The following is a 13,198-nucleotide window of genomic DNA, read 5'->3' as shown; positions in this document are numbered from 1 at the left end:
AGAGGCTTTGTTAACCACAGACCTTCTTTCAGGCAATTTAGCAAAAACCCATTAAAAAAGCCCATAGACTTTATGGCGTTGGAACCGGAAGTCCTAAAATGCTAACTCGCTTCCGGGTTTTGCCTACAAAAATGCGTCATTCCTGAAGCGCTCTATAGAGTCGGCAGTGATATCAACACCACGATTAGTTTCAACAGTATGTAACCACCGTATATCGACATGAAATATTAATTCAAAATCACCTACGTGCACAATAGCTTCATATTTATACCTGTGAATGATTTGATGCGCTACCACAGCGAATGATGAAGGGAACGTCTGCCAATTCCACCAAGTGGTTAAAATGTATAATTTGTATTCATTACAATTACTTTTAACATTTAAAAACAGACATAAAACTTGTCAGTCTCACCAACATGAACTAACAAGCTTTGGAATTTGAACATGTCTGTTTTTAAATGTTAAACAAAGTCATTGTAATGAATACAAATTATACGCTTTAACCACTTGGTGGAATTGGCAGACGTTCCCTTCATCATTCGCTGTGTTAGCGCGTCAAATCATTCACAGATATAAATATGAAGCTTGTGCACGTAGGTGATTTTTAATTAATATTTAATGTCGATATACAATGTTTACATGCTTAAAACTAATTATGGTATTGATATCTTTGTAAGACTGTCGACTTTATAGAACAGTGGCAAGGAATACTAACATTACCGAGCTCTGAGATCCCCCAAGTGGTCGGGAGCATTTCAGTTGTGTTGTGGCTTGATTTCATTGTGTTGTGGCTTTATTCTGTTGTGTTGTGGCTTGATTTCGTTGTGTTGTGGCTTTATTCTGTTGTGTTGTGGCTTGATTTCGTTGTGTTGTGGCTTTATTCTGTTGTGTTGTGGCTTGATTTCGTTGTGTTGTGGCTTTATTCTGTTGTGTTGTGGCTTGATTTCGTTGTGTTGTGGCTTTATTCTGTTGTGTTGTGGCTTGATTTCGTTGTGTTGTGGCTTTATTCCGTTGTGTTGTGGCTTTATTCCGTTGTGTTGTGGCTTGATTTCGTTGTGTTGTGGCTTTATTCCGTTGTGTTGTGGCTTGATTTCGTTGTGTTGTGGCTTTATTCCGTTGTGTTGTGGCTTGATTTCGTTGTGTTGTGGCTTTATTCTGTTGTGTTGTGGCTTGATTTCGTTGTGTTGTGGCTTTATTTTGTTGTGTTGTAGCTTGATTTCATTGTGTTGTGGCTTTATTCTGTTGTTGTGGCTTGATTTCGTTGTGTTGTGGCTTGATTTCGTTGTGTTGTGGCTTGATTTCGTTGTGTTGTGGCTTGATTTCCTTGTGTTGTGGCTTGATTTCATTGTGTTGTGGCTTTATTTCGTTGTGTTGTGGCTTGATTTCGTTGTGTTGTGGCTTGATTTCGTTGTGTTGTGGCTTTATTCCGTTGTGTTGTGGCTTGATTTCGTTGTGTTGTGGCTTTATTCCGTTGTGTTGTGGCTTGATTTCGTTGTGTTGTGGCTTTATTTCGTTGATTTCGTTGTGTTGTGGCTTGATTTCGTTGTGTTGTAGCTTGATTTCATTGTGTTGTGGCTTTATTCGGTTGTGTTGTAGCTTGATTTCATTGTGTTGTGGCTTTATTCTGTTGTGTTGTGGCTTGATTTCGTTGTGTTGTGGCTTTATTCTGTTGTGTTGTAGCTTGATTTCATTGTGTTGTGGCTTTATTCTGTTGTGTTGTGGCTTGATTTCGTTGTGTTGTGGCTTTATTCTGTTGTGTTGTAGCTTGATTTCATTGTGTTGTGGCTTTATTCTGTTGTGTTGTGGCTTGATTTCGTTGTGTTCTGGCTTTATTCTGTTGTGTTGTGGCTTGATTTCGTTGTGTTGTGGCTTGATTCCGTTGTGTTGTGGCTTGATTTCATTGTGTTGTGAACTTATGTTTGCTTTTTTAACACTCTGAGGTCTGAAAACGCGCCGGTGCGTTTTGCAGGTTTTTTTTCACATTGCAGCAAAACAGACTTAAAATACTCTGTCATTTTTTGTCATAGAGACATAAGTAATATATCAATAGAAACTATAGAATATCTTCTTTTATTTGTATACACTCAGAGTAAAAACAAAATGTTGTGCTTTTTGTAAAATAAAGAAAACTAACATGATGCGTGATTTCTCCTCTCCCTCTGAACGAAGTCCAATCTGATAGTTATCAGAAAATTAACTGTAACTTAGTGAATACTAATCACAGAAAAATTACACTTATGTCTAAAAAACGTTAAGATGTCAGGTTTTAAATCATGTAAGTCAAATCGAAAACAAACCTTCTGTGTTTATGTAATCTGTATGAAAAGAGAGCCATGTCAGAAGTCCGTGATTCAGCTCATTATCTGCTAATGCGGCCACGCCCACGGAGCGAGCGCTATTCAGACGCAAATTCAGAGGCAATACATGCATACATCGTCTCAATCGTGTATTTATTGTCTTGAAAAGTGTTTATCTGGATGTAAAAGTCATGGTTAGCGAGCTCTAGAAGACATGCAGTTAGTTCCTGTTTTCTTTTCTTCTATAGACGAATTTTAGATGAGTTTTTGTTTCTTTAGCGCCCTCCGGCTGCAGTATGAATTGGAAACTCCATTCATGGAATAGCCTCTTCTTCTTTTAGATGAATTTGTGGACTAAAAATGCACAGAGAGCGCCCTCCGACTTCAAGTATGAATTGAAAACACCAGCGCTCATAGTAATGACAATGAATATTAAATAAATATAACTCCTCTGTATAGAAAATTGACATAAGCATATGAGAATCCAATATTTCTCCAAATGTGCATGCTTTTAAACTAAAAGCCTATATTCAGACTCTTTGCATCACAGAAATACATTATATTTTAAAGTATAATATAAAACCATTACTTTATATTGTAATAATATTTTTCTGTATGTTTCATATATCATGATGAGCTTGAGACATCACAGAAGGTTTTTTCACAGCCTACCTGACTGAAATGCCTCATTAATATGCAAGTCATTTCAGCTCATTACTATGCAATTATTTTGTCTTCTCAGGTGAGAATGGCCCATTATTCAGTGGTGATTCACGCCTCCACGCATACTGTGTTTCTTGGCAAAAAGTGTCTTACAAAAACTAAATCAATATATTGTTTTATATGAAGGAGTAGGCAGCATCATTTTTACATAATTTTGAAGCAAAAACTCTAGTTTACAACCTCCAATACCCTAAAGTATTGTGAACACAGATTTACTATACTTTTTTTGGCCTTATTTCAGTGACTTAAGTTTTTTGTTTTTTCAATAACCACGCATAAATGTTATTCCTTCAAAAACACAAACATGTACATACATGTTCCTCACATATTATTGTAGCCTAGTTTGTGCTGAATACAGTGTAATGACACTTTTTCCATTAATATGTTTATGAACAAATGAAAAAAGCACAAATGTCAGGGTATGTCAAAACTTCTCCAGGCCCCAAATCAGCCTCAGACTCCAGAGGGTTAATTTCATTGTGTTGTGCACTACTAGGCCACCGTACTAAACATTTTCTACACATTAACAACATTAACTAAAAATACACACCAAGGTACCGCTCACCAAGGGTGCAAACTCTAGCCTTGCTGCTTCTTGGGTTAGTTGCTAGCTTTATGATCTCTGGCCTAAACAGTACACAAAGTGTGAACATAAGACAAAGCAACTTAACAAAAATGTAAAAAAGGGATCATATAACTACTTAAAGTTACAAAGAGCAGAGAGAACAGCACCAGGATTACTCAAACTGTGTTAACTTACATAGACGAGATGAGAGAAATCTGATGAGTGTGGCGGTTGATCAGCTATACAGGTTCCTGGGCTCACTTAGGTAAAGCTGTCATCTGTACAAAGAAAAAAACTTTCCATTTTTAGTACATCTTTTTTTTTTGTGATGATTTATAAATTACACTTGTTTACTTGCCTTATGTTAATCTGGACGAGTTAAACTTTGGCCTAATATTTTTGTTTCATGCAAAAGTTTGTTTTATGATCACAGTGAAGGAAGCAGATTAACTCAAGTAGTAGTGACTTGCTTTGTGTTTGTTCAAATGAGGTTTGACTGATATCTGCTGTCTGATACTAAATCCACATCTGTATATGAAATTTTTAATGCTTAAAATATCCAAATAAATCCAGCCAGCAGTCAGATCTGGCTGTTAATGTTTCTGACAAAAACTTCTTGTACCAAATGTGTTTTATTCCCCAGAACTTCTTTGTATGGGCTCCAGGGGACCTCGAGGAATTTTTGTACATATACGCCCTCTAGTGGCACTTTTAAATAATGCTGATTTTGAAATTTCCGCCAATGTCTTTTGTCCTAATATAGAAAAGATGAACCCTGTATGATCTCTCAGTATCAGACACTGTATCCTCCACTAGGTGGCGCTCTTTCAGTGTGATTAATGTAATATTCAGTCAGTGCTGATGGTGGGAGGGGCCAGTAAAGCTGCTCATTACTGATAAAGAGCTGAAGAAAGAGGAAGTAACTAAAGCAGACAGATGTAGAGACAGAGAGATTCACACAGAGAACATTCAGCATAAAGAAGACTGAACTCAACTCACAATGAAGATCCTCCTCATCTTCTTCACTTTCTACCTGATCTCAGGTCAGAGCTTTTCTTTTTCATCACTGCAGTAATGATGCTGTTTTCTGTTCATGAGGTTTCTGATCACAGTATCAATCTGATTGACAGGTGCAGTGAGATGCTTTAGTGTCACTGGATATTCTGGAGGAAGTCTTCTTGTTAGTTCATGGAAGCCTTGGCATAAAGATAAAGCTAAATACATGCAAAAGTTACAGAGTACAATAATAATAAATAATATGAAACAAGATCAATGGATTAATGAAGGAAAATTTACTTTATTTTGCAATGATTTTGAAAACCTCATGATCTACATCAGAGAACTGAACACACAAGATGCTGGAACTTACCGGATTGGGGTTGATGGCGAATGGTCCGTCGATATGACTTTAAAAGTGCAAGAAGGTCAGTCATTTTAGGATCAGAGTTTTGGTGTAATATTTTTAAATCTTTTATGTAAGTAAAATATATTTCTTTATTTTGTGAATCACAGATTCATGTTGTAAAGTGTCAAAGAGAGTGATGGTGCATACTGGACAAACTGCCACCTTTAGCTGTGAATATTCACAGAATCATAATAATGATCCCAAAATCATATTCAAAGAAGGAGAAGACTCAGTTGAGATGATTTACAGCCCATGGAATAAGAAAGAAAGATTCAATATTTCTGATGACAAACAGAAACTCATGACTGTGAGAATTTCTGCTGTGAGACCAGATGATGGAGGAGTTTATTTATGTGGAGTTTGGATCAATGGACAATCATACACTTACTCCATTATTAATTTAATTCATCTACACATTATGGGTGAGTAGAACAAACTATCAATGTTGTATACTGAGTTCACATAGGCTGTGTTCTTCAGTATTTGATAGGTGTCCCATTCAAATCGATAAAAACACTGATTCAGTCAGATATTTGTGATTGACAGCTAAAGTGGGCGTGTCTAGAGTGAGCGGATACTCAGGAGGTCGTATGATGATCAAGTGTGAACATCCTCAATACAAAACCAATCCAAAATGCATCTGTAAAGAATCAGATGGATGTTCAGAGAGGAAGAATCCAGGAGTTCAGGATGAATGGATGGAGAATGGAGATGTTTCTTTATATGACGACACCAGAGCAGGAGTCTTGATGGTGTTTTTTAGAGAGCTGAAAGCTGCAGATGCAGGAACATACAGGTGTGGAGTGAATGTGTCTCACTATACTGAGAGCTTCACTGAACTTCAGCTGAACGTCACAGACGGTGAGGAAACAGAAAAAAAAAAAAAAAAAAAAAAAAAAAAAAAAAATATATATATATATATATATATATATATATATATATATATATATATATAATATATTTCCCTTTCGAAAGGGAACTTCAACTCTGCGCTGATTGCGCTTTGGGGAACGTCACGTGACCCAGGTGTCTGAAAGCAACTATCCAACAACTCCAATCCTTATTGGCCGGCGACAGCCTATGACGTCATACGGCGCAACCCGGACATATAAAGGGAGCGCCTGGAGAGACAGAAGACATCTCTTCGTCTTTCGGTCCTGTTCTGTCTGATTACGACTATACCAACTCCGGTAGGGTTTTTTTATATGCCTTACTAACGTTCAAGAGGATGTGTTTATTCGTGTCCCTGGGTTTGACACTTATATTCACATTTTCTGGGCGTTTTTCTGTCTGGAGAGGAGCGAGCATACACAGTGCTTGAGGTCGCTGTCTGTGTTTGTCTGTTGTTTACTGTGAGCGTCTCCCTTTTCGGGACGCTCCGTTCTCGTTTGACACTCTTCCCGAGGGAAGCATTAGGAGTCTTTGGTCTTTGAGCCGCAGGGGGGTCTATATTTTATGTGTTTAAAATAAGACCTTATTTTCCTGTGTAGTTTTCTGGGCATGCAGTCAGGAAAAAGTAGGGGTTTTTGGGCAAACTGAAGTTGATAAGCTGGCTAGTGTGCAGGCCACAAAATGGCCGCCTCTTAGCCGCCTGTTGTTTAGAAGTATCTTCTCATCTACTGTATTCTAGGGTAGTTTGAGTTGGCACTCGTCACTGCAGATATTATGCATGTTTAGGTCGGCCTTAATTGGCCGCCTGACATTGTTTGCTTGTGAGCTTCGCTTTCTTTCTGCCATGAGATTTGAAGGTGAAGCCCAGGCTTCACTAGGCTTGTGGCCCTGTAAGAAGGCCCGTAGCTTAGCGGCCAGGCTAGAGCTAGGTTAGGTGTGTTATTTGCGTATAACCCTATGTATACTATCCCTTGTCAGGTTGTATAGTTGCTAGTTCTGGTCTTCTCCCGAGGGAGTTGTCAGGCCGTATGCCCATTATCCCCTTGCTATGTAGGTGCAATTGTTGAGTTTAAACAGCTAGGTTGTAGACTGTTTTTTAGACTCCCTGATGCTGTTATCTCAGGTGGTAGGCCCTTATCTTTGCGTAGATAAGTCATGCTGTGTGTGTAAGGCCCCACTTTCTAGAACTTTTATGCTAGGGAAAATGGGTTTTTCCTCTGAGCCACTTGTTTCTCTAATCAAGTTTGAGTTGATGTTGCTATGGTTTTTACGGGCTGAAGCCACGTGTCATTAGAATAGTAGGCCCCAACAGGCTTCTTTTCTAGTTCACCGCATCCGTCTCCCTGAGCCTGATCTTACGCTAGTTGAGCTAATAGCCACCTAGAGGTCTAAGGTGGATCTATTAATGCTCCTAGAGATGGCCACTGGACTTATGCCATATGTCTAAAGGTTGCTAGGCCCTATGGGCCACCCTTTTTCAACATAGTGGTATATGTTGATGTGTATTTCTCTCTGAGAACCTTTATATACACTTCCGGTTGGCCAGGTGCCCAGATGATATTTAACCTCCTTGGTGTTGGTTATTTATCGTTCTTCGGTGCCTAAGAACACTGCCACGAGCTGATGCCCACGTGTCTGTTGAGGTGATAGGCCCACACGGGCCTTCCTCGACTATGTGTCGGCGTATGTTGTACTCCTCTTGCTTGAAAGAGTAAAAAGGTGCTTTTACTGAGTACACTGCTCGTTGGATTGTGTTGGGTAGATACGGGCGCTTTGCAGTCTCCCATGCTGCCGTTGAAGTTGCCTGTCTGCTGCAGCCAGACAGGTGTTCAGGGTGGCCCCTTCAGGCCACTTTTTGAATATACTTCTGTTTCACATATAGTTACTATCATGCTGTAGGCTCCTCTTTGGCCTCCATGAGTACGTGCCCATTGCATGGTCTACCTGTTAGGTGAGCTTTGTACTTCCCCTTTGGGGTTATGTTGTAATAGTGCTTAGCTCCCTAAGCTGATCATGGTGGTAGGCCTCCTCCTAAATTCAGCCCCAGGCTGGTTTGTGCTCCCTAGGTTCTCTAGCGCACAGCCTCCTCAGTGCGTTAATTAAGCATTGAGTAGATCCTAGGATGAGTGGATTATCTCCCCTCAGTAGGAGGGTTCATAGCACTCAGCTGAGTTCTGCTCTCCAGGATGCCCATCTCTACGCGTGGGTCTGAGTTGCTTCTGCCTTTCTGCATACGTAACCTGAGACGATATATATGATAATATATATATATATATATATATATATATATATATATATATATATATATATATATATATATATATATATTATCAGGCATAAACAAAGCATTGGTTCAGACTTAATTTAATTTCTCTTGGTTTACAGATGCAATGTTTGCGACTGAATCTGCTCATCTTGGTGAAGAAGTCAACATCAGCTGTCAGATCCCAGAGGAACATAAAGTTCATTTCTGCAGAGAGGATGATAATCACATTTGTCAAAACATCAGCACATCTACAGTGACAGAAATGAATGGTTCATCTGAGAGAAATGAAGAGAGAGTTTTTACAGTGAGCATCAGTAATGTGAGCGTGAGAGATGCTGGAGTTTACTGGTGTGGAGCAGAAACCAGAGACACACATTTGACTTTCATCTCCCTGAACACCAAAATTCAGCTCAACCTCATCAGTGAGTGAATTCAGATGATTTCATTGTAGAAATACAGTCTATTCAGAATCATGTGTGTTAAATGTCTGTGTTTGTGTGTTTGCAGTGGCTCCAGTAGTGAGACGTGAAGGAGAATCTGCTGAGATCATCTGCCCTTATGATTCAATCTATAAATCAAAGTCAAAGTCTCTCTGTAAGGGGAAGTGCTCCACTAGAGATAGAAATACTCTCAATGAAGAGAAAGAGACCAAGACTGACAGATTGACTCTGAATGATGACGTCACTGCAAGTGTCTTCACTGGGACCATCGCTGGACTGACAGCAGAGGATGCTGGGAAATACTGGTGTGCAGTGACATTAGAGAGAGACGTGAATTATCTTTACACTCATCTGATCGTCATCATGAACGAGGGTGAGGAAGGTTTATCATCTGAATATGTCAAACTATGGCTGTGAATTGATGTTCTTCTATTTCTCATCATTTCCAGAGCTGAACTTGACTAAGTATGAAGGAGACGACATGTCAATCCAGTGCAAACATCATGATGAACATCAGAAACTCTTCTGCAAAGCACATGAACCCTCCATGTGTGTGAAGGATGGAGTTTCATTGGAGACGATCAGAGATGATCGATTCTCTTTCAGTGATGAAGCTTCTACTGGAGTCTTTACTGTGAACATCACTGATCTGAGAGAAGAGGATTCTGGGATATACTGGTGTGGAGCTCACATCACCACTAAAGTCAACCTCACTGTTAAAAAGGGTAAGATTTATTTTTTTATATTTAAAAAGTTTAGGACTTAATTAAAAATATATATATATATATATATATATATATTACGTGTGTCTTTTGACAGTGTTCATTACCATCACATAAACAACTGAGAACGTCTCGGGTTATGACTGTAACCCTTGTTCCCTAAGAAGGGAACAAGATGCTGCGTCGTCTTGACAACACTTTGAGGAATGCCCTTAGCGTAGCCCGTCATTCATCAAGCATGAACGAAACTATTCCAATCCTGATTGGTGTTGCATCGAGACGTGGCATGTGACGGCATATACAAAAACTATATAGAGATGCCGGCACACAGTAGCATCAACTTCTGATAGCTCAAAGCAAGTCGCTCTCAGACATGCGAAGGCATGGCAAAGGCACGCAGTGTCTTTTTCGCTTCTCAGGGAACATGAGTTACAGTCATAACCCAAGACGTTCCCTTTTGAGGGAACTCGTGTGTGCCCACTCTGCCATGCCAAGTGAGGTCTGTCCTAGTGTGAAACTGTCCAGGCACAGGTTAGCACAAGAGGACCTGTGCACCAGGCATGGAAGGAAGATGCAGACTTTAAAACATCATGAATGTATGCGGGGTAGCCCAGCTCGCCGGTTCACATATCTCTTGCAGGGAGACCCTCGAAAGCAAAGCTTTAGAAGACACCATGCTTCTAGTCGAATGAGCTCTTACGACCAGAGGTGAAGGCATTCCGCACCAACCTGGTAGGCCAAAGAAATTGCCTGGACAATCCAGTTGCTGATGGTCTGCTTGGAGGCTGGGGATCCTTTTCTGGGTGACCTAAAACATACTAACAGCTGGTTTGACTTCCTCCAGCAAGAAGACCTCTTAACAAAAACTCTAGAGCCTGCACAGGGCAGAGTAAATGAAGTCTTTCGTCTTCTGCTGACACATGCAGGAGGATGGAAGTCCTGAAGAATAGTAAATCTAGTCACATTAGGCATGTATCCAGATCTAGGGTGTAAGATAGCCTTCACCCTCCCTGGAGCAAATTCTAAGCAGGGAGGGGAATAGAAACAGCTTGAAGTTCCCCAACTTAATTGAGGGATGTTATGGCCAGCAAAAAGGCTAACTTTAGTGCGAGAATCTTCACAGATGCTGACTCAAGTGGTCGTCGCTCTCGTCTCGCCTACTTTCAAGGTTAAGCTACCACACTAAGATCATGGGGCTCAAGAGTCGATCTGGCTGAGGAGCTGGAGAGAGGTCTGTCCCTTTCTCTCGTTCTTTCTGTTCTCGTGCCCGCTTCTTCGGATCGGGCAGAGGACGCTGCATCTCTTGTTTCTGGCAAGATGGGTTTCAAGAGCGCCGCAAGAGGAGTTAGACGAGGTGATGACTTGTACACTGACCACAGGAACAAGAGAGCTTCCAGCCATTACACATTATTGCACTCACTAATCAGTTATAATATATAAGGTGTTTGAACACAGATGTGTGTCCACAGTGTGTGTAAACAACCAGCCTCCAAACAAGTGGTTCTAAATTTACATAAGAGTAGGGGGAGCACCGCCCATGACTGGTGACGATCTGCCGTATTAGCATAGATCCACCCTGAGTAAGCTGTAGCAGTCCGCTATTTCTGTTTTGTACCAACGAACATAAGAGTCACAGATCTGTCTGAACAGGCTAATGCAGCAGGTTCTGCTTTGGGCTCAGGACAAGTTCCTGTCCCTCAGGGCAATTTACATCCATGGGTATTTGAATATGGAAGCAGACTTACTGTCCAGGCAGACTGTGACACACAGGAATAGAAACTCCATCCCGAAGGAGTCAGACAGATTTGGGAAATATTTTACGAAGCAGAGGTCGACCTATTTGCCTCCCAGGAGACAGCGCGATGTCCCCTCTACTTCTGAATCACCCACCCCCCGAGTCCGGATGCCAGTGCACATACATTGCCCAGGCTGCATCTGTATGCATTTTCACCGATCGATCTGCTCCCGGCAGTCCTGGCTAAGGTCCGTCAACAAGGGTCTTGCCTCTTATTGATAGCGCCTCATTGGCTTACCACAGTTTGGTTCTCTGAGATAATATCCCTCCTCGATGGCTTGCCTTTTGCAATTCTGATCAGGAGTGACATTCTGTCTCAGGTGCAGGGAACAATATTTCATCCTTCGCATTTGGCACTTGAGGGGGACTAACTTACAGATTCTGGGCTTCCAGCTGATGTTGTACAGACTATTCTGAGGTCCAGGGCTCCCTTCACAAGAAGATTCTATGCCCTTGAATTGAGTGTCTTTGAAAAGTGGTGTAGACCGAGTGCACAGTGCAGACCGAGTACACTGCCAGCTTGTTTCAGTGCTGGAGTTTCTGCAGGAAAAGTTATCAGCAGGCATATGTCCTGCTACTCTCAGGATATTTGTGTCCACCATATCAGCTTGCCCCATGCCCTTATTGAAGGCGCTCCAGTGGGGAAGCCCCCTTGGATCACCTGCTTCATCTGTTGAGCGAGGCAGCTGAGGCCTTCCGTTACAGTGAACATCCCTTCATGGGACCGGTCGCCTCGAGTTGAAGAATGAGAAAAATGCTGCACTCATCACGGTCACTTTTTAGCCAGCCATCCAATCAGAGTGGAGGATGGGCAGGACAAATGCAACTTCGACCAACTGTCACAATGTTCTTGCTGTAAAACAACATCAGCAAGCAGAGAACAGAACAAAATGGATGAGAAATTAATATTGCTGGTCTCCGAACATACATTGTGCCAACATTTTTGGTCTGAAACAAATTTTCTGCAAAATCAGTTACAAGTAAGTACAGTGCCGCGGATATTCTGTATCATTGCAACAAAGTGTCTCAATTGAAAAGAAAAAAAAAAAATGCTGCGATGCTAAAGCGTTCCCAAGCGCTCACAGATTCCGCAGAGCATCTTTTTCAGCTGGTGGACACACAGCCTAAAGATGTTTTTTCTCATGGCTATAACATGGCTATTCATGATAAAAACGGCAACGTTTATGTTAAAAACTTCTTTTTAATGCTACTGCTCAGATTTAACTCTAATTCACATCTGTGTATATTTACCATGATTTCTGTATGTTTGTAACGTCTGCAAATCACATTCCTCTCTAATCATCACTTTTATGTTTTTTTTTTTTTGTATTTTTCAGATTTCTCTTTGTTCAACATCATTTCTATATGTTCGACTCTGCTGCTGATTGGAGGATTCACTGTAATTGAGTGTTTATTAAGATGAGGTGATGCTGTCCTTCATGAACAAACACTGATTATAACAACTAAAACTCAAAAACTGTTTATGAATAGTCTTTTTTTTTTTTTCCAAATGAGGACATTCAAAATGTATTCAAATTGATGTTTTGTCAGATGCAGGTCACAAACAAACGTACTTTTAATCTTCATCATTCTTGAAAATGTGATAAAACATTAAAAATATAAGTCTTTTAAAATCCTTTTGCTCACAGAGTTTCTCATGAACTCTGTAGGTGTTTTTTGTGTTTGAGTGGTGATCAGTCCAGCTCAAAGCCACAGAAAACAGGTGAAGTTTCTGGGTCTCAGTTCAGTTTCCTGAAAAGATCAAAAAGACTCACTCAGGAAACCCACAGAGAACAGAGCGAGAGATACTGAACATCGTCTGTGGTCAGAAGACAATAAAGACTAAACTTTGCCTTGTAATTACTGAAGATGTTCTATAATTAAAATATAAATTATTAATTTTGTTTATTTAACTATTAAAATGGCTGAACCACTTATGATTCACAAGTTGTTTGTGTGTGATTGGACTGTTTTACTTTAAACAAAATTTAAAAAAAATGACAATGACACATAATGTCTGTCAAATAAAAAAATATATATTATAAATGGCATAATTTGTAATGCTGAACTATGTATATATGTGTTCATTATTTT

The 13,198-nt window shown here is 40.3% G+C and overlaps 4 protein-coding genes across 4 annotated transcripts in view; all 4 read left to right on the top strand.

Annotated features, from left to right (window-relative positions):
• LOC125271214 (polymeric immunoglobulin receptor-like) overlaps positions 1-9,004 on the top strand; it is a 25,579-nt gene extending 16,575 nt beyond the window's left edge. The window contains exons 4-6 of the mRNA XM_048195229.1: positions 5,537-5,851; positions 8,267-8,569; positions 8,655-9,004. Coding sequence (XP_048051186.1) covers positions 5,537-5,851; positions 8,267-8,569; positions 8,655-9,004 — 968 coding nt within the window. The remainder of the gene's footprint in view (positions 1-5,536; positions 5,852-8,266; positions 8,570-8,654) is intronic.
• Positions 1-13,198, top strand: part of LOC125271224 (B-cell receptor CD22-like) — a 1,156,500-nt gene that overhangs the window by 828,343 nt on the left and 314,959 nt on the right. The window lies entirely within an intron of this gene.
• Positions 1-13,198, top strand: part of LOC125271198 (hemicentin-1-like) — a 987,774-nt gene that overhangs the window by 679,314 nt on the left and 295,262 nt on the right. The window lies entirely within an intron of this gene.
• On the top strand, positions 9,002-13,198 carry LOC125271305 (trem-like transcript 4 protein). Its single transcript, XM_048195393.1, has 2 exons — positions 9,002-9,312; positions 12,442-13,198. The coding sequence occupies exons 1-2, from the start codon at positions 9,009-9,011 to the stop codon at positions 12,525-12,527; spliced, it is 390 nt and encodes a 129-aa protein (XP_048051350.1). The 5' UTR covers positions 9,002-9,008; the 3' UTR covers positions 12,528-13,198.

Source organism: Megalobrama amblycephala, linkage group LG7 (genome assembly GCF_018812025.1).
Source record: "Megalobrama amblycephala isolate DHTTF-2021 linkage group LG7, ASM1881202v1, whole genome shotgun sequence".
Classification (NCBI taxonomy): Eukaryota; Metazoa; Chordata; class Actinopteri; order Cypriniformes; family Xenocyprididae; genus Megalobrama; species Megalobrama amblycephala.
The sequence above is the reverse complement of the archived record's forward strand: the minus strand, read 5'-3'. Positions and strand labels throughout refer to the sequence as shown.